Source organism: Pelobates fuscus, chromosome 4 (genome assembly GCF_036172605.1).
Source record: "Pelobates fuscus isolate aPelFus1 chromosome 4, aPelFus1.pri, whole genome shotgun sequence".
In the NCBI taxonomy this organism is placed as follows: domain Eukaryota; kingdom Metazoa; phylum Chordata; class Amphibia; order Anura; family Pelobatidae; genus Pelobates; species Pelobates fuscus.
This window is the reverse complement of record NC_086320.1, coordinates 6939802-6967137: the sequence shown is the minus strand read 5'-3', so window position 1 is coordinate 6967137 and position 27336 is coordinate 6939802. Positions and strand designations below refer to the sequence as shown.

Genomic DNA, 27336 nt, shown 5'->3' with positions numbered 1-27336 from the left:
GGATGAGCCAGTCGAGAGTTCCTGTTTTACCCTCAAAGTGAAGTGTCGTCTCATTATTGGGGGAAGAATTTATTGCACGCTGTTCCAGTTGACTGCTAGGAGTGCAAACCTATTCGTATGGTTCCTATTCAACTGTCTACAGCATTCAGAGGCTTGAGAGCATTCATATGCTTCTCAGATTCGGTGGTTGTGGTGTCTGCTGCAGTGCTTGAAGTCCTCAGGAGCGCTAGGAGCATCCTTTAACGGAGGTACCCAGTCGGGGTGCCAGGCGATCCGTTACACACATGATATCACAGACACTAGGGAACACAGAGACACATGTGGACACAGACATATGGGGACACTAAGAGACCTGGGGACACAGAAACTGTAGGAGACATAGGGTCCCTACAACACTAGGGGACACTGGGAGACATGGAGGCAGTGGGAGCAATCCATCTATAAAACAGAATCAATCTCTATGTAGTTTTTGATGATTTTATAGAATGTTCTCTTATGTCACTCCTTGTGATTTTTTTCCAAGAAAGGTGGCAACCCTATCCCCAGCCTTTCTTACCTGGATCTGATCTTGCTGCTCTCGAAAGTCTGAAGATTCCTTGCTGTTTAGAGAAAGCAGGGACACCACGGCCTCAGTCTCTGCCATCCAGGGGAGAACTTCGTCCTCTACCTCTGAGAGCTGGGTGAGGAGGGACAGCACGTGTTCCAGGCAGGCAGTCGAAGCGGAACCTTGTGCCACCACCCTGGGGGTCATTTCCCTGAGGGACGTAACCGGCTCCTGCAGAAAAAAGATCTTAGTAAGGAGGCGTGATGGGTGGGCATATCACAAGACTCACTGAAAATATGGGCAGAGATCACCTGAGATGTCAGCTGGAGTGAAATCAAATTATGGCAGTCAAGGAGAGATAGGGAATATGGTATACAGCATCAGGTTATAATAAACAAAAATATACGGGAAAGCAGAGGTGAAAGGGACAGTGTATCTCACTGAAGTGGTTATAGTGTCTGGAGTGCCCTCTACTGGAAAGTGGTGAATGGAGGGACAGTGCCTGGGGAAGTGGTTATAGTGCCTACAGTGTCCCTTTTAGGGGATCTATGGTACTGATGTTGAGATTAAGATTGTTCCGGTAAGATATATTAACCAGTCTCATCGTCACTCACCCGCAGCCGCTCTTGGATGGATTGAGGACATAACGCTAGCAGTGCGTCTGAGATAGAGAGCAGCCTCTCAGTAATCCCTGTGTGCTGCAGCATGTCCATCGATAGTACCTGTAACGAATGCAGCGTCACACAACATGCACGCAATGCAGAACATACACAATGTAACAGATCTGTGCGCAGGCTGCAACACTGCCTCCATTTGAAAAAGCATCTAAGGTTGTATCATCTTAACGGCTTCTGATCAGCGGTAAATAAAGTCAAAGCCTGGCATATTTACATTTTAATGTAGTGGTTTTGGTGGAGAGATTCTGTCCCTTTTATTTGGTATCGTAGAACATTGCTGTTTCTGTAGCGGCTGGCAGACAGACAGCCTTGGGATGACACTAAACGCCACTAATGCTTCTTATAGATAAACATTGGATTCTGTGCATCTCTATGAGAAGTATTGGACTGGACCAGAGATCACAAATATCACGGTGGGAGGATCAGACTATTACAAGGACACTGACTCGGCACTAGCAAATTTAACAGCTTTTTGTAGCTTTTTTTTTATTCTTTATTTATTGTTTTTTTTTTTATTTCAGTGAAATGCAATGACAATAAACAAAGAAGAAAGTACATAATAAACAGCAGTAGGTTGGAACCTCACACACTCAAAAGTCAGAGGACACAGGAAACACAGTAACAAATATGTCAGAACTACAAAACTTGGATATCCATAGAAACATCGAATGTGACGGCAGATAAGAACCATTCAGCCCATCTAGTCTGCCCAATATTTCTAAATACTTACATTAGTCCCTGGCCTTATCTTATAGTTAGGATAGCCTTATGCCTATCCCACGCATGCTTAACCCCTTAAGGACACATGACATGTGTGACATGTAATGATTCCCTTTTATTCCAGAAGTTTGGTCCTTAAGGGGTTTTTAAACTCCTTTACTGTGTTAACCTCTACCACTTCAGCTGGAAGGCTATTCCATGCATCCACTACCCTCTCAGTAAAGTAATACTTCCTGGTATTATTTTTAAACCTTTGTCCCTCTAATTTAAGACTATGTCCTCTTGTTGTGGTAGTTTTTCTTCTTTTAAATATAGTCTCCTCCTTTACTGTGTTGATTCCCATTATGTATTTAAATGTTTCTATCATATCCCCCCTGTCTCGTCTTTCCTCCAAGCTATACATGTTAAGATCCTTTAACCTTTCCTGGTAAGTTTTATCCTGCAATCCATGAACCAGTTTAGTCGCCCTTCTCTGACCTCTCTCTAAGGTATCAATATCCTTCAGAAGATACGGTCTCCAGTACTGCGTACAATACTCCAAGTGAGGTCTCACCAGTGTTCTGTACAATGGCATGAGCACTTCCCTCTTTCTACTGCTAATACCTCTCCTTATACAACCAAGCATTCTGCTAGCATTTCCTGCTGCTTCCTATTACATTGTCTGCCTGCCTTTAAGTCATCAGACATAATCACCCCTAAATCCCTTTCCTCAGATGTTGAGGTTAGGACTCTATCAAATATTCTGTACTCTGCCCTTGGGTTTTTAAGTCAAAAATGTCTGCTGCCACAACTCTGACCATGTTTCTTATTTACCTAAATCATTTGCCATCTGGCTTATCCCTCCTGAAACATCAACCCTGTTACATATCTTAGTATCATCAGCAAAAATACATTATTATTATTATTATTATTATTATTATTATTATTGCCATTTATATACCTTACCATCAAGACCTTCTGCAATATCACTAATAAAAATATTAAAGAGAATGGGTCCAAATACAGATCCCTGAGGTACCCCACTGGTGACAAGCCCAAGCTTCGAATATACTCCATTGACTACAACGCTCTGTTGCCTATCACTCAGCCACTGCCTTACCCATTCAACAATATTGGAATCCAAACTTAAAGATTGCAGTTTATTGATAAGCCTTCTATGTGCAACAGTGTCAAAAGCCTTACTGAAATCTAGGTAAGCAATGTCTACTGCACCACCCTGATCTATAATTTTAGTTAACCAATCAAAAAAATCAATAAGATTAGTTTGGCATGATCTCCCTGAAGTAAACCCATGTTGTCTTTGATCTTGAAATCCATGTGATTTTAGATGTTCAACAATCCTATCCTTTAACATGGTTTCCATTACGTTTCCCACTACTGAAGTAAGGCTTACTGGCCTATAGTTGCCCAACTCCTCCCTACTACCTTTCTTGTGAATGGGCACAACATTCGCCAACTTTCAATCTTCTGAGACTACTCCTGTTATCAATGATTGGTTAAATAAATCTGTTAATGGTTTTGCTAGTACACCACTAAGCTCTTTTAATAACTTTGGGTGTATTCCATCAGGTCCCATTGACTTATTTGTCCTTTTTCCTAACTCCTTTCCTTCATTTTCATCTGTAAATACTGAACAAAAATATTCATTAAGGCAATGACAATGTATCAATACATGTTACAAAACAAACATATCCTCTCTTTTTTTGTAACATGTATTGATACATTGTTATTTTTTTATTGCGGTCACTGAGGAAGTTCATACAGAACGAAACGCGTAGGACCTTTTTTCTGCTATATATATCCTATGCTGAATAGTGACTGCTATTTTTTTATTGAATAAATGTCCACGTTTTTTACCCTTATCCGTGGAAGTCATGTATTGGATCAAACATCTGGAGGTGATAAGAGGGATTTGTTGGCCCCCACTACATCGGGGGAGGCACCCTAAGAACGCCTAAACCTGTCTACATCTAGTGAGTGTATACATTGCTGCGCACTATTTAGTGTTCTTACAGTATTACACTATATTTTGTTTAATGTCCTTTTTGTAGATTTACACAGCCGTATCCCGAACTGTTTCTGTTGTGGTTTTCAAAGCAAATGCTGGAGTCTGTGAATATTCAAGCAATATAATTACCAAGACTTTGAAAGTTTTCTACATATCATAGAACGTGTTTAGTTGGTATTTGCAGATACCCGCTGGGTGGAAAGCGGATGTATATTTACAATTAAATGTCAGAAATGGTAAGACTCTCAGTATGATAGCATGTTGTGAATATCATTGTATTGTACAGCGCCCCCTGCAGACGAGCACAGATAGATAGAGATGGAGGAATACACCACCTTGTGCTCCAGTAGCTGAGCTTGTACAGTTTGTACATCGAGCTGGACATGGCTGAGTTGCTCCAGGCGTTCCTCTGTCTTAGAAAGGTGGGCACGCTCCGACTGTACAACTTGCTCCAGCTAGACAGACACAACGAGAAACAAAATAACTGCACTGATGCACAGGTTCATTATCAGGTCTGCATCCAATGTAAGAAAGAGGGTTAGAAGGACTCAGGACCGTTTGAAGGAATTTGGGGGCCCCAAGCAAAATGGACATGGAGGCCACCCCACTCCCGTCCCCTCCACTCCACTCCCTCCCACACGCACGCAAAGCCTACAGGATCCACAGCATAGCCATACAGTTTAAGTTCACCCACACTTTATATAAATAAAAAAGGTTTACAGTGCAAATACTGCTGTAGCATATAATGTGCATAAAATTTGAACATTTTCAACAATTGAACATTTGCAAAAAACACCACTGTACCATAAAATCAAATATACATTAAAAAAGTGCACAATAACTAAATCCAACATACTTAACCCCTTAACGATGAGGGGATTGCCATAACGACAAGTGACGGACCTTGTCCGTCACCCGTTAAAATTAACCCCGGATCGCGGCTTAATGGTGCTCTGGTCTGCCTCTGTATTAGAGGCAGACCGGGAGCACTGGATCGCGCTGTCCCAGCACATGTGCTCGCTCTGACAGCATGTCAGAGCGAGCACATGTGCTGTGTATACTCACCTTCCGCCTCCCTGCACTTCCGGGTTCACTGTGAAGTGCAGGGAGACGAATCAACAGTGATCCTGCCCCCTGTGTAAAAAAAAAGTTAAATTAAAATCCCACCCCCCTTTACCCATTTTAATAAAAAAGTAACCCTTTCCCTGCCAATTGATCACTGACTACAGTGATTAATTGGCAGGGATTGCATTTTACTATTATCTGATTTTTTTTTTTTAAGCCCTGAGGGTTAATTCTTTATTTTATTTTTTTAAATTTATTTTATTAATTAATTTAAATATTTTAAAATTATATATTTAGCTAGCTGGGGAGGGTGGAAGTTAGTGGGGAATTGGGGGATTTGGTGTTAGGCTAACTAGGGGTTAACATTGAAAAAAAGTTTTAAAATAAGCTTTGAAAAGTTAAAAATTAAGATAAAAAAAGTTGTAATAACGTTTAAGTAAAAAAAAAAAAAAAAACACCCCCCTTTTCCCGGCCTAATTAAAATTAACTCCTTCCCTGCCAGTCGATCACTGCCTACAGTGATCAAAATACAGATCACAGTATTATACTGTGATCTCATTTTTTTTTAACCCCTGACGATTAACTTTTATTTATTTTTTAACCCTCAGGGGTTAAATTTATTTAATTAACTAATTTAAATATTGTATAATTAAATATTTTGCTAGCTGGGGTGGGTGGGAGTTATGGGAAAATGGGGAATTTACTGTTAGTGCTGCTTACTGCTATTTAGGGGTTAACAGTAAAAAAAACGCTTAGAAAAATGTTAAATCTGGAAAAAAAAAGTTTTAAGGAAGTTTAGGAAAGTTTAAAAAAATTAATAAGCAAAACAAAAGTTTAAAAAATAGTTTTAAAAAGTAAAAAAAGTTTTAAAAAGTTACACAATACATTTAAAAACGCTCATTACCACTACACCTGGAACAAGAGAAAAAAATGATCCCACGCTAAGGTTCAAAATATGCCTTTTGAATTACCCCAGGGTGTATTCTTTAATAAATAGTATGTGTTTGTGGGGAAGTTTCAATAACCAACCATCTAAACTACTCCAAATTGGAACATGGACACAGCGTAAAACTTCAAAGTTAGAAAAAAACTAAATGGCTGCGTCTCAAATGTGCCCCTTCAACATCCACATATACCTGGCAAAGGTACATACGGGGGTATTGCTGTACTCAGACCACATAGCTGAGCAACATATAAGGTATTATACAGTCGTAGCACACATAAGGTTTGCAAAATATACTGTGAAAACTCACTTTGTGTGTCAAAAAGGCAAGTGTAATTACCACTACACCTGGTACAAGCTAGCGGAAAAATGATCCCACGCTAAGGTTCAAAATATGCCTTTTGAAATACCCTGGGATGTCTTCTTTAAGAAATGGTATGGCTTTATGGGGTATTTGGATTATATAGCCTGGTAAAATACTCTAAAATGGGACATGGGCACAGCGTAAAAATTTAAAGTTTGAAAAAAACTGGAATGTCTGTGTCCCAAATGTGCCCCTCCGATGTCCACATATACCTGGCAAAGGTACATACGGGGGTATTTTTGTACTCAGCCGACATAGCTGAAAAAAATTAGGCCCGGGCATCTTTCAATCAGAGCGGCCCCCTAAGAAGGGGGCGGGGCCAGAGAGGGTGTGTTTTGTCATCACTAATGACAATCACGCCCCCTCTCAAAGTGAGCATGTTGGTTCAATACACAGAGCCCCGCTGAAGAGCTCTGGCATTAGAAAAAGGCCCTGTATTTGTTCTGCGCAGGGCAAGCAAATTTAATAACATGCTTGCGATGTTTTTGCTTTTAAATTGTCTCTGGTGTCTCCACAGGTGAGATACCAGAGGACAAAAGGGCCAGGAAAGTGTATGGTGCATGTGGGATTGCATGTGTGTAGAGTGTGGTGTGGTATTGTGTAAATAGGTCAATTTAATTTGTGTTTGTGGTGTAATATGTGTGTGTATAGGGGGCATAGTGTTATAGGGGATGTAGAGAGTGTGTGCATACGGGTTGTAGTGTGTGTGTAGGAGACGTAGTGTGTGTAGGGGTTGTAGAGAGGGTGTGTTTAGAGAATGTTGTATGTGTTTGCTGACAAGGAATGTAGTGTGTGTGTAGGTGGTGCAGTGTGTGTGTGTGTAGGAGATCTAGTGTGTAAATGACCAAGAGTGTGTATAGGAGATTCTGTTTGTGTGTGTGTGTGTGTATATAGAGGATTAAGAGTGCATATAGGGTAAGGGATCTAGCGTGTATCTGGAGCGTAATGTGTGTAGTGGTGCAGTGTGAGGGGTGCTGTAGTGTGTGTGTGTTGTGTGTGTATATATATATATATATATATATTTGGACGTATTGTATGTGTGAGGGGCGCAGTGTGTGTGTATGTAAGAGGGGTGCTGTGTGTGAGGGTGTTTTTATCTGCCATCACATTCTAGGTTTCTAATTTTCTTTGTCTTTTAACTCACTGAGGGTTATTTTATATAAAATATATATATATATATATATATATATATATATATATATATGTGTGTGTGTGTGAGCGAGGGTGATGTCTGTCTGAGGGTGATGTGTGTGAGTGAGGGTGCTGTGTGTGAGTGAGGGTGCTGTGTGTGAGTGAGGGTGCGCTCTGTGTGTCTGGGTGCGCTCTGTGTGTCTGGGTGCGGTGTGTGTGTCTGGGTGCGGTGTGTGTGTTTGGGTGATGTGTGTGTGTTTGGGTGCTGTGTGTGTGTTTGGGTGCTGTGTGTGTGTTTGAGTGCTGTGTGTGTGTGTCTGGGGGTGCTGTGTGTGTGTCTGGTGGTGCTGTGTGTGTGTCTGGGTGCTGTGTGTGTGGCTGGGGGTGATGTGTGTGTGAGGGGGCTGTTAGTGTCAGGACCCCGCGGGCGGCTGCAAGGGGAGGCTGCAGTCCGCTCGCGGCACTCACCCTCCAGCCGTCCACGGTCCCCTTCCTGCCAGGTGTTCGGCGGGCGGCATCCTCCCAGCCACGGGTGCCGTCCGCGTCTTCTTCCGGGTCCCCCAGTGGCAGCATGCATGACGCTGCACGCTGGGAGACCGGCCAATTTGTTACACGCCGGGGTCAGTCACCTGACCCGGCGTTAAAGGCACAGTGCCTCAATCACAGTGGGAGGTTTAGATATCTCCCACGTGTGATTGTTAATTCTGATTGGAAATTAGCCAATCAGAATTAACCTTCTGGTTTATATACTTACCTTTCCTGTTCCTCCCTGCCCTGTTGTGGTCTTTGCTTTATAGTATTGATTCTGAACGTGTGATTTCTGGTTACGTACTCTCTGGCTTGTTATACTGTCTTTGTGACTTTCTCCTACCCTTTGACCTCGGCTTGTTTCTCGTTATTCTGTTTTCTGGTTCCCCTTACTCGGCTTGTCTCCTGACTATTCTGTGTGTGCTTAGCCCGGCCACTCTAAGGACCGGTACTGCACACTTTCTGTGTGTGTGTCTGTGTGTATGTTAGCGTGTTGGGTTCCCCGAATCGTGACATTACAACAGGGCCATAATGGAACCTGCTGACATACCACAGCTCCTAGTTAATCAGGAGGCTAGAATGGATGGCTTGGACCACCGCATGGATCAGTTTGCTCCAGCTTTGCAAACCATACTGGCTCGCACTGCACACTTGCAGCCTGCCGTTCAGGAGGTGGCTGCTGCTGTGCCCGAGCCCATTCCCACTCCGGCACCCGTTCCTGCCCATGTAGTGCATATGACGCCGCCACAGCGCTACAGCGGTGACCCGGCATTGTGTCGTGGTTTCCTCAACCAAATTGACATCCATTTGGTGATGAATCCACGTTCCTATCCCACTGACAGATCTAAAATAGCCTTTTTGATAAACCACTTGTCAGGGAGAGCTTTAGCATGGGCTAATCCCATGTGGGAGAATGCTTCCCCAATGTCCTTTGCAGACTTTTTGACCGCTTTCAAACGCACATTTGATCAACCCGGCAGGGTTGCTTCTGCTGGCAAAGCTCTGCTTAGGGTCCGACAGGTTAACAGATCTGTAGCGGATTACACTATCGAATTCCGCACTCTAGCAGCTGAGGTGGTTTGGAATAATGATGCCCTCGTTACAGCCTTTCAGGAGGGTTTGGCCGCTTACATCCTGGACGAAATAGCCTCCAGGGAATTGCCTGTCCTTCTGGATGATCTTATAGATTATATCATCCGTATTGATAATCGTATTAGAGAGAGACGTAGTCAGAGGCGTATGTATACCCAGATGTTACCTGCTTTACCCAGTACTGCGTTACTGGCATTACCCCCTTCTAGCCAACCTCCCCCTGAAACCTTGCAATTGGGTGTTACTGGGTTAACTGAGGTAGAAAAATCATACCGAAGAAGGGAAGGGTTATGCCTTTACTGTGGGAAAAGGGGACATCTTCTAAGAACCTGCCCTGAATTGCGGGGAAAACTGCAGCACCCAAGGCCTATAGAGGGGTCGGCCTCGGGTGTTATGTCGTTTACCCCTCACGTCCCCATTACTAGACCGTTTATTACGGTTACCCTTTTTGTTGGTAATACTACCGTGATTACCAAAGCCTTGATAGATTCAGGGGCTGCTGACAATCTTATGGATGAGAGTTTTGCTAAAACCGCATCTTTGACTCTGATCCAAAAGGTCACTCCCTTGGCTGTGGAGGCCATAGATGGTAGACCACTGGAGAAACCTCTGGTGACCCATGAGACCAAAGAACTGGTTATGTCTGTGGGTGCCTTGCACAAGGAAAGATTGTCCTTTCAAATAATCAACTCCCCTACAGCCTCTGTCGTTTTGGGCTTCCCCTGGTTGGTTAAACACAATCCGATGATTGATTGGGGTTGTTTGGAGATTCTCTCCTGGGGGAAATCTTGTCAAAGGGAATGTATGACTCGTGTTTGTCCTGTTGGCTTGCTTAATGTACCCACAGCCAAACCACTTTCTGTTAATGTTCCTCCTGAGTATGCGGACCTAGCTATGGTGTTTGAAAAAAGGGAGGCAGATAAACTACCACCGCACCGTGAATATGATTGTGCCATAAACCTCTTACCTGGTACTATGCCGCCTAGGGGTAAGGTATACCCTCTTTCTGAAAAAGAGAACCAGGTAATGGAGGAGTACATAAAGGAAGCCTTAAGTAAAGGTTTTATCAGAAGGTCTTCCTCTCCTGCTGGGGCTGGTTTCTTTTTTGTTGCCAAAAAGGAGGGTGACCTACGGCCTTGTATAGACTACAGGGGCCTGAACAATATAACGATTAAAAATGCCTACCCTATTCCCCTCATCACGGAGTTATTTGACCGGGTCAAAGGTTCTAAATACTTCACTAAATTAGACCTCAGGGGGGCTTATAACCTTGTTCGTATAAAGGAGAATGATGAGTGGAAAACAGCATTCAATACACGTAGCGGACATTACGAGTATCTAGTCATGCCTTTTGGACTGTGTAATGCTCCCGCTGTGTTTCAGGACCTAATAAACGATGTCCTCAGGGATCTATTGCATGTCTGTGCCGTGGTGTACCTTGACGACATCCTTGTATATTCCCCTGATTTGCAGACACATCATAATCATGTTAGGATGGTGCTGAAAAGGTTATTACAGAACGGACTTTATTGTAAATTAGAAAAATGTTTGTTCGATCAGACCTCGGTGCAATTTCTAGGATATATAATTTCCGAACAGGGTTTCAGTATGGATCCTGCTAAGTTAGAAGCCATACTATCCTGGCCGCTTCCCCAAGGTCTTAAGGCTATCCAGCGTTTTATAGGATTTGCCAACTATTACAGGAAATTTATAAGAAACTTTTCACCACTTATCTCCCCTATAACGAAGCTGACTAAGAAAGGTCTACACCCTAGGGTTTGGACTCCTGAAGCCCTTAAGGCCTTCGAAACTCTCAAGAAGGCATTTGCCTCTGCTCCAGTACTACGCCACCCTGATCCTTCCCTTCCCTTTGTTATGGAAGTGGACGCTTCTGAATCAGGCGTGGGAGCAGTACTGTCACAGAGATCATCGTATGACGAACCCCTCCATCCCTGTTGCTACTTTTCAAAAAGGTTATCTGATCCAGAAAAGAATTACGATGTTGGGAACAGGGAACTATTAGCTATTGTGTTGGCTTTTAAGGAATGGAGGTACTTATTAGAGGGTTCTAGACACAAAGTGATGGTTATAACAGATCATAAGAACCTCTCCTATATAGCTGATGCTAGAAGGTTGTCCGCCCGGCAGGCTAGATGGTCTCTATTCCTTTCACGCTTCCAATACGTGATTACCTATAGACCTGGTTGCCGTAATGCCAAAGCTGACGCTATCTCTCGACAGTATGAACCTCTAGAATCTGTTAACCCGACCCCTGAACCTATTGTACCTGCGTCTCAGATAATAGCTGCTACCCGTTTGGTTGTTTCGTCTCTTGTTCTTGATAATATTAAAACATACCAAACTCAAGCACCCCCTGAGACGCCTGTTGGCAGACTATACGTTAAAGTGAATGACAGAAAGAAGTTATTAACTTTATTTCACACCGCCAAAACTGCTGGTCATCCAGGGGTTACCAAGACTTATAAGGGCCTCCTTCAACAGTTCTGGTGGCCTTCACTCAAACGAGACGTGGTGGATTTTGTGCAGGCTTGTCGGGTCTGTACGCAGTGTAAGTCCCCTAATGTGAGACCCCAGGGTCTCCTGATGCCTCTATCGATACCCAAGAAACCATGGACCCACTTATCCATGGATTTTATTGTGGACCTTCCTCCTTCTGATGGTCAGACAGTGATATTAACTGTGACGGATAGGTTCTCTAAAATGGCGCACTTTATTCCGCTTAAGAAACTGCCTTCTGCGATTCAGCTTGCTCAGGTGTTTGCCAAGGAAGTGTTCCGCTTGCATGGGGTACCTGAGGATATTGTATCTGACAGGGGTCCTCAATTTGTCTCTCGGTTTTGGAGGGGTTTTTGTGCTGAGATGGGGGTCTCCTTGTCGTTTACTTCCTCCTATCACCCGCAGTCTAATGGTGCAGCCGAACGTGCTAATCAGTCTGTGGAGTTGTATTTGCGCTGCTTCACTAATGCGCACCAGGATGACTGGTCTCGCCTCCTTCCGTGGGCTGAATTTGCCAGGAATACGGTGTCTCATTCGTCTACTGGCTTAAGTCCTTTTGAGGTTGCTTATGGGTTTCGGCCTTCCGTCCTTCCCGGTGCGTTCTCCGACAAGGGCATGCCCGCTTTGGACCAGCACCTCGCCTCTTTGCGGAAGATGTGGGATCAGGTCCATGTTGCGCTGTCCCGTTCGGCGGCTGCTCAGAAGAAGTTTGCTGATCGCCATAGGGGTGCGGCCCCTTCCTATGTTCCGGGTGATAGGGTATGGTTGTCCTCTAGGAACCTCCGCCTCAAGGTTCCCTCGATGAAGTTCGCTCCCAGGTTCCTTGGTCCCTACAAGGTGTTACGTAGGGTTAACCCCGTTTCCTACTCCCTGGACTTGCCCTCTTCCATGCGCATTCCGAACACGTTTCACGTTTCGCTTTTGAAGCCCTTGCTTTGCAACCGGTTCTCTCGTCCCCTCGGGCGGCCTGTTTCCCCTCGCGCTGTCCCCAGTGATGTGTACGAAGTGGCTGCCCTTCTCGACTCTCGCGTTTCTAGGGGTCGGCTGCAGTATCTGGTGGATTGGAAGGGGTACGGCCCTGAGGACCGGTCGTGGGTTTCGTGCTCTGATCTGCACGCTCCCTCTTTGATCCGCTCCTTTCATGCCCGGTTTCCTTTGAAGCCTTCTGCTTCCCGCCCTCTGGGCGGTCTTCGAGGGGGGGGTGATGTCAGGACCCCGCGGGCGGCTGCAAGGGGAGGCTGCAGTCCGCTCGCGGCACTCACCCTCCAGCCGTCCACGGTCCCCTTCCTGCCAGGTGTTCGGCGGGCGGCATCCTCCCAGCCACGGGTGCCGTCCGCGTCTTCTTCCGGGTCCCCCAGTGGCAGCATGCATGACGCTGCACGCTGGGAGACCGGCCAATTTGTTACACGCCGGGGTCAGTCACCTGACCCGGCGTTAAAGGCACAGTGCCTCAATCACAGTGGGAGGTTTAGATATCTCCCACGTGTGATTGTTAATTCTGATTGGAAATTAGCCAATCAGAATTAACCTTCTGGTTTATATACTTACCTTTCCTGTTCCTCCCTGCCCTGTTGTGGTCTTTGCTTTATAGTATTGATTCTGAACGTGTGATTTCTGGTTACGTACTCTCTGGCTTGTTATACTGTCTTTGTGACTTTCTCCTACCCTTTGACCTCGGCTTGTTTCTCGTTATTCTGTTTTCTGGTTCCCCTTACTCGGCTTGTCTCCTGACTATTCTGTGTGTGCTTAGCCCGGCCACTCTAAGGACCGGTACTGCACACTTTCTGTGTGTGTGTCTGTGTGTATGTTAGCGTGTTGGGTTCCCCGAATCGTGACAGTTAGTGTTATTTTTTTATTTAAATGCAAGTTTTTTTTTATTAAATAAAAAAAATCACACTAACAGCCCCCTCACACACACACATCACCCCCAGCCACACACACATCACCCCCAGACACACACACATCACCCCCAGACACACACATAGCACCCAGACACACACACAGCACCCAGACACACACACAGCACCCCCAGACACACACACAGCACCCCCAGACACACACAGCACCCCCAGACACACACAGCACCCCCAGACACACATGTGGTGCTGTGTTTGTGTCTGGGGGTGCTGTGTGTGTCTGGGGGTGCTGTGTGTGTCTGGGGGTGCTGTGTGTGTGCCTGGGGGTGCTGTGTTTGTGTCGGGGTGCTGTGTTTGTGTCGGGGTGCTGTGTTTGTGTCGGGGTGCTGTGTGTGTCTGGGGGTGCTGTGTGTGTGTCTGGGGGGTGCTGTGTGTGTGTCTGGGGGTGCTGTGTGTGTGTCTGGGGGTGATGTGTGTGTGTCTGGGGGTGATGTGTGTGTGTCTGGGGGTGATGTGTGTGTGTCTGGGGGTGATGTGTGTGTGTCTGGGGGTGCTGTGTGTGTGTCTGGGTGCTGTGTGTGTCTGGGGGTGATGTGTGTGTGGCTGGGGGTGATGTGTGTGTGAGGGGGCTGTTAGTGTTGTTTTTTTATTTAAATGCAAGTATTTTTTGTATTAAATAAAAAAATCACACTAACAGCCCCCTCACACACACACATCACCCCCAGCCACACACACATCACCCCCAGACACACACAGCACCCCCAGACACACACACAGCACCCCCAGACACACACACATCACCCCCAGACACACACAGCACCCCCAGACACACACATAGCACCCAGACACACACACACAGCACCCCCAGACACACATGTGGTGCTGTGTTTGTGTCTGGGGGTGCTGTGTGTGTCTGGGGGTGATGTGTGTGAGGGGGCTTTTAGTGTGATTTTTTTATTTAAAATGTATTTTTTTATTAATAATTTAAAAAAAAAAAAGTTATATCCCCCCCCCCCCTCCCCCCCTCCTTACCTTTATCCTGGGAGGGGATGGGGGGATCCGTGCTGCCGTGCTGCCATGCTTCCTTCCCTCCTTCCCTGGTGGTCCAGTGGTGAGAGTGAACTCTAGCCCCTGCAGGCTAGAGTTCACTCTCGCGAGATCTGAGCGTTGCCGCGGTAACCGCGGCAACGCTCAGACCTCGCGAGAGGACCCGGCGGAGCTGCTGGATAGAGCTCCGCCGGTCCTCTCTCCTGCCTCTCTCCCCCACACCCCAGCAAGCGGCCGCCTGGAAGTGTCTCTGGGTCGGTAAAGGGAGATCTTTGATCTCCCCACCGGCCCATGGAGACACACAGCAGGGCCGGCGCTCGGATAGCGCTGGCCCTGCAGGGGCTGGCAGGGGAGATCCTGTGATCTCCCCTGCCGGCCTCGGCCCCACGGCCATCGCGGCCCACCGGGCATTTGCCCGGTATGCCCGATGGCCAGTCCGGGCCTGGTGCAAACTACAAAAACGCTTATTACCACTACACTTGGTACAAGCTAGCGTAAAAATGATCCCACGCTAAGGTTCAAAATATGCCTTTTGAAATACCCTGGGGTGTCTACTTTAAGAAATTGTAGGCCTTTGTGGGGTAGTTTGAATTTAAAACCTGCGAAGATGCTTGGAAATTGCACATAGGCCCAGCGTCAAAATTCAAAGTTCGGTAAAAACTGATATGGCTTGGTCTCCTATATGGCACTGTAGCTTCACGAAATAGTGCCAAAGACATTCATTGGGGGTGTCTTTTTACTCAGAAGACTTAGTTGAGTATAATTTGGGGGTTTTAGTGGCACATATGAAATATACAAAATGCCCAGCAAAAATGCAATCCGTATGTAAAAAGTGGCCAAAATGATTATTTACCACATACTTTGGCATATATTGGTGAAAAAATGGGGGCATGCTAAGGCACAATATGCACCTTATGAGATACCCTGGAGTGTCTACTTTTACAAATGGTAGGCCTTTGTGGTTTTTTTTTGAACAGTCAAACTACTATAATACCCCAAATGGAAGCATAGGCTCATTAAATACGTCTCTCAAAATTCTACTGTGAATACTGAAAAGGACAGGTCTCCTATATGGCACTGTAGCTTCACGAAATAGTGCCAAAGACATACAATGGGGGTGTCCTTTTACTCAGAAGACTTAGCTGAGCATAATTTGGGGGGTTTGAACTTAGTGGCACATATGAAATATACAAAATGCCCAGCAAAAATGTAATCCGTATGTAAAAAATGCACAAAATTATTTTTTACCACATACTTTGGCATATATTGGTGAAAAAAATGGGGGTATGTTAAGGCAGAATATGCACCTTATGAGATACCCTGGAGTGTCTACTTTTACAAATGGTAGGCCTTTGTGGGGTTTTTTGAACAGTCAAACTACTTTAATACCCTATCACTCTCAAAATTCTACTGTGAGTACTGAAACGGACAGGTCTCCTATATGGCACTGTAGCTTCACGAAATAGTGCCAAAGACATACAATGGGGGTACCGTTGTACTCAGCAGAAGTAACTGAACACATAATAAAACTTTGCACAGGAATAGCACACACCAACTTTACAAAATACACATGAGAAGTTCTTTGTTATAAGTTTGTGTGCGAAAACCCCCAAAAAACACAATTTTACTCCAATGTTTAGCAGAGGTTGGCGGTAAAATGGCTACGTAGAAAGTGTCAAAACAACCTTAGGTAAATGGCCTGTGATGTCTACTTTATATAAATATATACTTTTGTGTGGCAATTTTGTTTTCTTTTATGTCTATTAGGCTTACAAGACAAACATACCAAATTCTAAAATCACTCCACATTAAAAGTTTATTTTACTCCTTGTGCTTTGTGACCTGTAACTACCAAAAAAAACCTTAAAATCCCAGACACATTATATATTCTGTAAATCAGAACAACTAAATGAATTTATTTTTAATTACTTTCCTTAACCTGCACTAATTGTGCACACATTATTAAAAAAAAACACAAAATGTTCCGGCCAGACTGACAGGAAGTGCACACTGAGTGCTCACTTCCTTTCAGTCCGCCTGGGAACAGGAAACTGAATCTCCTGTACCGCGCGGTACCCGGCCGGACTGACAGCCAGAAGGAAGAGGAGCTCGGCCACACTACAGGGAAGGGAAGGACGGAGGTGACAAGAGAGGAGTGCTGCAGCCGCCGGCGGCTCTCTATAGAGCGCTCAGGCGGCTGCAGCCTTATAGGAAACACTGGCTCTGCTTGAGGCCCCGGGCCAGCTCGGGGCCCCAAGCAATTGCTTGGTTTGCCTGCCCGGTAGCGATGGGCCTGGAAGGACTCATGGGAGAGGTTCCTGAGGCAAGGTGGGCTTATAGAACGTGTGAGGAGATCACTATAGTCAAGCAAGCAGGGTATGTCGGCCAACATGTGAACTAACAGAAATGGAAGAATAGAACATTCAAATAAAAAGTCCTTTGTCGAGCTGAGCAGAATGTGACTTCACTCTGAGTTAAGTAGATTTACATATTTTATTGTGGTATTTTTTGTAGCATTTTCATTTTGCTGTAAAGGTCACCAAACCTGGAACATGTTTGTTCATTTAACATGTGGGAGGATTTAGGATGTGCTGCTACAAAGGGCATTAATCCAGGAAGCACCTCCAGTGGCCATCCTAGGAGTGGCCACTGCAGGTATTCTTAAGGGGGACTGTAAACACTGCCTTTTCTCTGAAGTGTTTGCATGAAAATGCCTGAAAACAATGATTATACTCACCAGAACAACTACATTAAGCTGTATTTGTTCTGGTGACTATAGTGTCCCTTTAATATAATTAGTGTAATACCTTCTCCATGTCACTGGCACTGAGTGTGGTTTGCTCCGTTCCTCCCTCAGTCGCGCACACCAGCTTCTCCATACGTCCCAACCATAGAGATACGTCTTCCTGAGATGGGTCAAGTTGAGACCTGGCTTCTAGAGTTTGCTCAAGTCGTTGCAGGATGTCTCCAGCGCTCTGGGCAATGATAATATATCGAACCTTCAGAGTATTCATCTTCTCCTGGCTGAGCTGTGCTTCTTCCCCTGGATAACAGGAGTACTCATTGTCTTGGCATCTCTTACATATTATGAATTCTTATATTCACCTTCGTGATCTCTTCTGTAATCTCCACTGAGACTAAATTCCCTTCTTTTGTTATCAATCTGTCCCTTATTTCCTTTGACTTAGTCACTGTCTCTTTCATATATCTGCATTGTCATTGATGGGATGATTCTATAGACCCATTCCCATGACCAATGGAACCCTTTAACCATCGAAGTTTTGCTAATCCTACCTGCTATCTACTGAGATTAATAAGAACCTCCCAGAAAATTTGCCTTTATTTTACTATTTACGGTATCACCTACCTGTTACTAACTCCAACAGCATCTGTCCCTTTTCCAAAACCTTGTCAAGGTCTCCTGGCTTAGAATGGATGTCTTTGCATAGAAGCTGTTGTCAATGACACAAAGAGTGATTACTTAATCCTGACTGATATTCTATGTAGGAATCGTAATGTAATGTAAAACAAAATAATGGAAAGAATGGAGAGAAAACGATATATCTGATCTTTACCGAGGAGCTTTATAATTGAAATGGTAAATAAGAACACAGCAGATTAGATGGACATCTTGTGAACATACCTGGGCCTCTGTGTAAGCCTCCTTGATCTGTTTTTTTGGACCACTGGCGCGCCACAGATCTGCCAACTTTCGTTCCATGGCACCCAGCCAGTCCTGGAAAGTGTCTAGTGATTCCTGGAAGCCTTGTGCCACCGGAGTGATCTGCTCCAACTGACGGTACCTTAGACAATGACAGCCATGATATACTCCATTAATCAGAGAAAACTTACAGGAGATTTATTTCAATCTGAATTCATTTCTGAGGCACTGTCATCACTTTTATCGAAAGAGTGAAACAGTTCCAGAGAGGATGACCTATCTCAATTTAATATTCTAACTCTTTATGTTTAGAAAGGGACAGCAATATCCAATTATTGTTATAATTTGTATCTATTGAATAGTAGTGGTATGTTAGGCTATTGCAAAAATGTTGGTAGAATATGTTGATAAAATGAGTGTTGGGTTGAAGTTAAAAGGGTCAAATAAAGGCATGTAGCGGGTTTAACATTGCAAACCGTTTAGATAAAACGTCCCCTGAGCACTAAAGCCAACATGCCGCATACGGATGTGGCCCTGTAATGGCTGGGGTGGCTCATGAAACCACTTTCACATTTAAAGTCAAATGAAATCTCCAGGGGGGGCGGGGCCGGGCCGCCAAGTCGCATGGCAGCAGAATAATTTGGCTCCGAGCTGGAGCCCTGAAAAAGGGCAGATAACCTACTTTTAAAATGCCCCAAAGCTGGAATGCTCGCTGGGACATAATGGGGAATCATCTAAGCTTTCGAAAGATACCGATCTGCAGCCAAATACCCACCAGCAGCACCGAGATTAATGAGACCGGCCTAGGCACCATCTCCGGCCTGAACAAGTATAGTGGCTGACCTGGACCCGTTACCCGACCGCCTGGCCAGGTGAGCGAGCACCCCAGATGCAGAACCATTGATGGGGGGTTCACATGGACGAGAGAGGCGGCCCACCCCCCCTCCAGGTCGGAGGGGATAATTCCGGCCACATGGAGGCTGCATGCCCCGGAACGGAAACCACCGCCTGGGACACACGCTGACCTCCACTACAGGCACAGGCCACACAAATGTGGCCCGCCTGATAACTACACTTGGAATTAAGGGACACTTATTACCCACGCTACCTTCACCAAGGGGGACTGTCATGAGCGGCCCGCGCGGGCCCGGCAGGGCCGGGCGCCGGACGGATCTTCCATGCTGTGGCCTTGACCGCTGGAGAGGTGGGTGCCCAGGTCTCCGGGTCTGAGGGGTCCCCGGAGGGCCCAGTCCCCTGCGCCGTGAGCCCGGTGGGGCGGGATAGCGCCGCCCCCCTCGACGAACCGGTGGTCGTGGGGGGTGGACACCGGCTTCAAGCATGTGGCCGGCACCGGGCGAGACGTTGGAACACACACCTCAAGGGACCCGCATGGAGCTGGGGAGGTGCAGGGAGCGGACGACCAGAGGACTTTTGTGGTGGGGTCCAACGGACAGTTTGTGCTCCTGAGTGCCCACGGAACTGTGGGGGACCTGACCGGTGAGCAGAGATCGGCATGGGAAGAGGGAAGGAGGCCTGGCACCCCAGGGACAGTGCGGTAGCAGTGCCATGAGAGCCCCCCCCACTCCTTCTAGACAGCCATGAAGAATGACAGGGCCACCATGTTGTGGTATAGCTCACGTCTTCATTTCCACGTTCGCATACACTATCTAAATGATTTACGTTAATAAGCAAGTGGTTAATATAACTGTGTGAGTGGTTAACATAAATTTGCATGTCCTCACAGAATGTAAGGAATGTTGGCCAAATTCTATAATTATCTAAGTATTTTTGATGAGCAGCAATGCCCCTAGAGGCCAAAGTACGATAACAAGTAACAACGCACAGTGGAATAAAGCTTAATGCCCATGGCGTACTTACTAGCAGAGGCGCAGTTATAATGCCAACAGTTAGGAAACGGGGTATACCCAAAGTACTGTCAAAGCAACCCTGACTTGCCTATGTTATAACACATTAATAAGGGACTAAGTTTCCCACCAGAGCAAAAATACTCTACAAAATACATGGAAATACAAACACATACTAAATTATAATAGCTGTGCATGACCAGACCAAACGCAATGAAATGCACGCTACCAAAAACGTGTATGCCTGCTACAATGCTCACGCCTTGATAAATCCGCCTCTGTGTATGCCTTTTTTCATGTGCTAAAATTAGCGCCCCTACGTAGGCGAACACCGGCTCTACTTAAATAGCCAGGCTGTTGCATTGAGTGACGAATATTAACAGGCTTAAATCTAGGCATAGAAATGACCTTGCTCATTAAGACATATATATATATATATATATATAAGTTACCAGCCTTAACTTCCAGGCATGCCTATTCTGTGATTAACTAACCGCTGTTATAATGTTAATAGATAGGATTTATCATTACATCAAGAGACCTGACTAATGTAATACTCCTGCCATATAGGATTACCGTACTATATGTTTAACCGGATATATCAGCTTCTATACAATGCATACAGTTTTGTTTTTGTTTTCTTCGCCTTATTAGTTTTCTTCAAATCTCTCATCAAGATATATCTGTGTTCACAAAGCGCTGTTATTAGATACTTAACCATGTAGCTTAACATCCACGTGCAGCTAGCATAACATGTTACGTTAGTTCATTATGTACAGACGGGGCTGTAATACATGCAAATGCGTTCCTGCAAAGTTTATGTACGTTCAAATGTTCTGATCAAATCGCCTCTGCGCAGGCGATAACCCGCATTCGCTTAAATGAACCGATACTTAAGCCTCTGCGTAGGCGACTGTTCGCTTTAATGAAAATCTATCTGATATGAGAACTCAAGACTCGATACCAATAAACAAATTTAAAACAAATGAAATCTCCAGTACGTTTTTATGAAATAGATAGTTTCTGAATATTTGTACGTTAACTGGAAAGTCATTACAATATGCAGTTTTGTGTATAGAACCCTGCTGGGTTATTTTCATGAATTTAGTCGGTAAGAAATAGCCAATGTTATTTTGCCCCGGTTTTAGCGAATGACCCTGTGTATCCCTTCCACACTGTAATTCATAACTGACAAATCTGGCATTGCTCATGGCTCCCAGAGGATTTCAATAAATGGTCTCACCTGGATTCTGATTGCTGTAGAAGAGAGTCCCACCGATCCTGGAGCTGTGAGAGGGGGTCTCCATGCCCCTCATGGACCACGTCCTGAATGGGGAGGGGTTGAGTTGGAGTATTCCTGTCCCATAAGAATCTTTCTATTCTGGGTCTCCTTTCCTGTATCAGTCGCTGAAGAAGCTGCCCCATATTAATATAAATTATTTGGTTATTGACAGGCAGCAACTATTGGGAAACATTCCGAGAACTGGACATTTACCATGGAAACCACAAGAATTGTATTACTTTTAGTGGATTCTATTTTGTCATTGTGTCAATCATGTCACATGTAACATGTTAATAAAGTTCCATCCTCACATGGGTCCTAAACCTACAATTTTATCACCAGTGGGTGCTATCCTGGAACTGAGACCAAGTTCTGGCCTCATCTACACTAAACTCCCAGTATGTGCTGCCTGGTTCCTGGACCCGAGTCCAGGAACCAGGCAGCAGGAACCAGGCCCCCCTACACTCTTCAACTGGAATGAGCTGTCTGATTCCTAGAACTGAGACCAAATTCTAGCCTCCCCTACATGTCTTGCCCAGAATGAGTTGTCTGGTTCCTAGAACTGAGACCAAGTTCTAGTTTCCTCTACACTCCTCACCTAGAATGAGCTGCCTGGTTCCTGGAATCGGGTCCAAGTTCTAGCCCCCATACAGTCCTCGACCCAGAATAAGTTGTCTGGTTCCAGGAACTGAGACCAAGTTCTAGCCTCCCCTACACTCCTCACCTAGAATGATCTGCCTGGTTCCTGGAACCAAGTCCAAGTTTTAGCCTCCACTACACTCCTCGCCCAGAATGAGCGGTCTGGTACTTGGAACAGAGACCAAGTTCTAGGCTGCCTTACACTTCTCACCCAGAATGAGCTGTCTGGTTCCTGGAACTGAGACCAAGTTATAGGCTCCTTTACATTCCTCAACCAGAATGCGCAGCTTGGCTCCTGAAACACCTTACTGTTCTTAGATGTATAGATTATATTGAAAGTAAATAATGGTTCTGTAAGTATGTGATTTATGCCATTTAGGCTCTTTTATTGCACACAAGAAGTCATTACGAGGCCCTTGGACTTAGATCTCATGTTGTACTGTATGGGGAGATCAGGATACCATACACCACACCGTGTGGGCAGCAGAGTCACTGCATGTGCTGCGTCCTCATTTGTACTCAAGTTTAATAATTAGATGCCCTCTTAGGGGAATGGTCAACTAATCCCATCCTAAAAGCAGATTAATAGTGTCCTCACAATACACATGGGACAAACAGGAAATCCCAGCAATTCAGCTAGACTCCATTACCATTTCAATAGTTCTCACCTCGTCCAGCGAGGGCATTGTGAATGGAGTGCTCTGATTATTTCCCAGGGGTGACTTGATACAAACACTAAGACAGGAGGTGGCTGCGTGGTGGTTCCCAGTTTAGATAACATGAAGATGTGTATTCATTCATTGACTTTTAATAATTAGCTATATTGCAGGTCTCTCCCTGGCTCTCTATGGGTGTTAAATAAATATTGATTTGAAGATTAGAGGCTCCCATATGCTCTCTCTATCCTTGGCCTGAGATACCAGGATCCTCACATAACAGCAAAACAGATTTGTAAAAGGTAAAAAACATCATTGATTCCTATTACATTTCCTCCTATGGATACAGTCATAGTCTTTAGGGTAATGTCCACGGGTGTGCATATTTAGGCCGCAGTGTATATAGTCTGGTGTGGCCCTTACTTGGGGCTCACAGCTGTCAGCACTAATGTTGGGTTCACATGTAGACGTCACATGGTGCATGTGAGTCAGGTAATACGCCATTATCGACCCTGTAATAGTGTATATACACCTATCTGCCTCTAGTCTTTTTGATTAATGACTGTTGGATTAAAAACTGTTATTTTATTCACCGTTATGTCTCCCAGTCATGAGTTAATGTGTGATAGTGACTGGTTGTATTCATACAAATATACAAATGGACCAATTAAACCCATAAAATCCTCTTCTCCAGAATATTCATTTCTGATTTCTGAGCCATTTTTATGCTGAACAGACAAAAATACAGGAACAGATTCTGATGTCAGGAACATATTGGAAGGGCCAGCCATGGCTATGCCAGTCCTGGCTCTGCCCATCCAGAGATATGTGGGTGAAAGTCTATGGTATAATGCAATTACTGCAGCCTATCAATCAATGAAAAAGACCTCACAGCGGGCAAGCTGGCACCAGCTGCCCTCAGGGTGCCCATTCATGCCAAGGCTAATTACTTGGCGAGCAGCTCTCTCCACGCCTATAATAAAGATGGTCATTATTTTCTCATCTTTCACGAAGCCATCCTGCGGTTTCTTACAGTTATCCCCTGCCCAGTAACGTTACAGAAAATCCCACAAAACACACTGGCCAGACTGGTACCCGAGGTGATGATAATAAGGCAGGACGTCCAATCAGGAGGGCGCAGATTGTCCCAAATTCCGATACAAATCACATGGAAACATCACCCAGACTTTGTATTACACCTACATAGCATCCCGGCACAGCCAAACTTTCTATTACACCTACATAGCATCCCAGCACAGCCAGACTTTCTATTACACCTACATACCATCCCGGCACAGCCAGACTTTGTATTACACCTACATAGCATCCCGGCACAGCCAGACTTTGTATTACACCTACATAGCATCCCGGCACAGCCAGACTTTCTATTACACCTACATAGCATCCCGGCACAGCCAGACTTTCTATAACACCTACATGGCATCCCGGCACAGCCAGACTTTCTATTACACCTACATAGCATCCAGGCACAGCCAGACTTTCTATTACACCTACATAGCATCCCGGCACAGCCAGACTTTCTATTACACCTACATAGCATCCCGGCACAGCCAGACTTTCTATAACACCTACATGGCATCCCGGCACAGCCAGACTTTCTATTACACCTACATAGCATCCAGGCACAGCCAGACTTTCTATTACACCTACATAGCATCCCGGCGGAGCCAGACTTTCTATTACACCTACATAGCATCCCGGCACAGCCAGACTTTCTATTACACCTACATAGCATCCAGGCACAGACAGACTTTCTATTACACCTACATAGCATCCCGGCACAGCCAAACTTTCTATTACACCTACATAGCATCCCGGCACAGCCAGACTTTCTATTACACCTATATAGCATTCTGACACAGCCAGACTTTCTATTATACCTACATAGCATGCCGGCACAGCCAGACTTTCTATTACACCTACATAGCATCCCGGCACAGCCAGACTTTCTATTACACCTACATAGCATCTCGGCACAGCCAGACTTTCTATTACAACTACATAGCATCATGGCACAGCCAAACTTTCTATTACACCTACATAGCATCCCGGCACAGCCAAACTTTCTATTACACCTACATAGCATCCCGGCACAGCCAGACTTTCTATTACACCTACATAGCATCCAGGCACAGACAGACTTTCTATTACACCTACATAGCATCCCGGCACAGCCAAACTTTCTATTACACCTACATAGCATCCCGGCACAGCCAGACTTTCTATTACACCTACATAGCATCCCGGCACAGCCAGACTTTCTATTACACCTATATAGCATTCTGACACAGCCAGACTTTCTATTATACCTACATAGCATGCCGGCACAGCCAGACTTTCTATTATACCTACATAGCATCCCGGCACAGCCAAACTTTCTATTACACCTACATAGCATCTCGGCACAGCCAGACTTTCTATTACAACTACATAGCATCATGGCACAGCCAAACTTTCTATTACACCTACATAGAATCCCGGCACAGCCAAACTTTCTATTACACCTACATAGCATCCCGGCACAGCCAGACTTTCTATTACACCTACATAGCATCCCGGCACAGCCAAACTTTCTATTACACCTACATAGCATCCCGGAACAGCCAAACTTTCTATTACACCTACATAGCATACCGGCACAGCCAGACTTTCTATTACACCTACATAGCATACCGGCACAGCCAGACTTTCTAGTACACCTACATAGCATCCCGGCACAGCCAGACTTTGTATTAAACCTACATAGCATCCCGGCACAGCCAGACTTTCTATTACACCTACATAGCATCCCGGCACAGCCAGACTTTCTATAACACCTACATGGCATCCCGGCACAGCCAGACTTTCTATTACACCTACATAGCATCCAGGCACAGCCAGACTTTCTATTACACCTACATAGCATCCCGGCACAGCCAGACTTTCTATTACACCTACATAGCATCCCGGCACAGCCAGACTTTCTATAACACCTACATGGCATCCCGGCACAGCCAGACTTTCTATTACACCTACATAGCATCCAGGCACAGCCAGACTTTCTATTACACCTACATAGCATCCCGGCGGAGCCAGACTTTCTATTACACCTACATAGCATCCCGGCACAGCCAGACTTTCTATTACACCTACATAGCATCCAGGCACAGACAGACTTTCTATTACACCTACATAGCATCCCGGCACAGCCAAACTTTCTATTACACCTACATAGCATCCCGGCACAGCCAGACTTTCTATTACACCTATATAGCATTCTGACACAGCCAGACTTTCTATTATACCTACATAGCATGCCGGCACAGCCAGACTTTCTATTACACCTACATAGCATCCCGGCACAGCCAGACTTTCTATTACACCTACATAGCATCTCGGCACAGCCAGACTTTCTATTACAACTACATAGCATCATGGCACAGCCAAACTTTCTATTACACCTACATAGCATCCCGGCACAGCCAAACTTTCTATTACACCTACATAGCATCCCGGCACAGCCAGACTTTCTATTACACCTACATAGCATCCAGGCACAGACAGACTTTCTATTACACCTACATAGCATCCCGGCACAGCCAAACTTTCTATTACACCTACATAGCATCCCGGCACAGCCAGACTTTCTATTACACCTACATAGCATCCCGGCACAGCCAGACTTTCTATTACACCTATATAGCATTCTGACACAGCCAGACTTTCTATTATACCTACATAGCATGCCGGCACAGCCAGACTTTCTATTATACCTACATAGCATCCCGGCACAGCCAAACTTTCTATTACACCTACATAGCATCTCGGCACAGCCAGACTTTCTATTACAACTACATAGCATCATGGCACAGCCAAACTTTCTATTACACCTACATAGAATCCCGGCACAGCCAAACTTTCTATTACACCTACATAGCATCCCGGCACAGCCAGACTTTCTATTACACCTACATAGCATCCCGGCACAGCCAAACTTTCTATTACACCTACATAGCATCCCGGAACAGCCAAACTTTCTATTACACCTACATAGCATACCGGCACAGCCAGACTTTCTATTACACCTACATAGCATACCGGCACAGCCAGACTTTCTAGTACACCTACATAGCATCCCGGCACAGCCAGACTTTCTATTACACCTACATAGCATACCGGCACAGCCAGACTTTCTATTACACCTACATAGCATCCCGGCACAGCCAGACTTTCTATTACACCTACATAGCATCCCGGCACAGCCAAACTTTCTATTACACCTACATAGCATTCTGACACAGCCAAACTTTCTATTACACCTACATAGCATCCCGGAACAGCCAGACTTTCTATTACACCTACATAGCATACCGGCACAGCCAGACTTTCTATTACACCTACATAGCATCCCGGCCCAGCCAGACTTTCTATTACACCTACATAGCATTCTGACACAGCCAAACTTTCTATTACACCTACATAGCATCCCGGAACAGCCAGACTTTCTATTACACCTACATAGCATCCCGGCACAGACAGACTTTCTATTACACCTACATAGCATCCCGGTACAGCCAAACTTTCTATTACACCTACATAGCATCCCGGCACAGCAAGACTTTCTATTACACCTACATAGCATTCTGACACAGCCAGACTTTCTATTACACCTACATAGCATCCCGGCACAGCCAGACTTTCTATTACACCTACATAGCATCCCGGCACAGCCAGACTTTCT

General features: G+C 45.3%; 1 protein-coding gene across 2 annotated transcripts in view; it reads right to left on the bottom strand.

Annotated features, from left to right (window-relative positions):
• The window catches only part of LOC134608260 (microtubule-actin cross-linking factor 1, isoforms 6/7-like), a 236079-nt gene that overhangs the window by 75842 nt on the left and 132901 nt on the right, over positions 1-27336 (bottom strand). For both annotated transcript variants that reach the window (XM_063450947.1, XM_063450948.1), the window contains 7 exons: positions 21262-21434; positions 18136-18295; positions 17860-17944; positions 17300-17535; positions 4285-4404; positions 1159-1266; positions 557-775 (listed from right to left, as the gene is read on the bottom strand). In XM_063450947.1, coding sequence (XP_063307017.1) covers positions 557-775; positions 1159-1266; positions 4285-4404; positions 17300-17535; positions 17860-17944; positions 18136-18295; positions 21262-21434 — 1101 coding nt within the window. The remainder of the gene's footprint in view (positions 1-556; positions 776-1158; positions 1267-4284; positions 4405-17299; positions 17536-17859; positions 17945-18135; positions 18296-21261; positions 21435-27336) is intronic.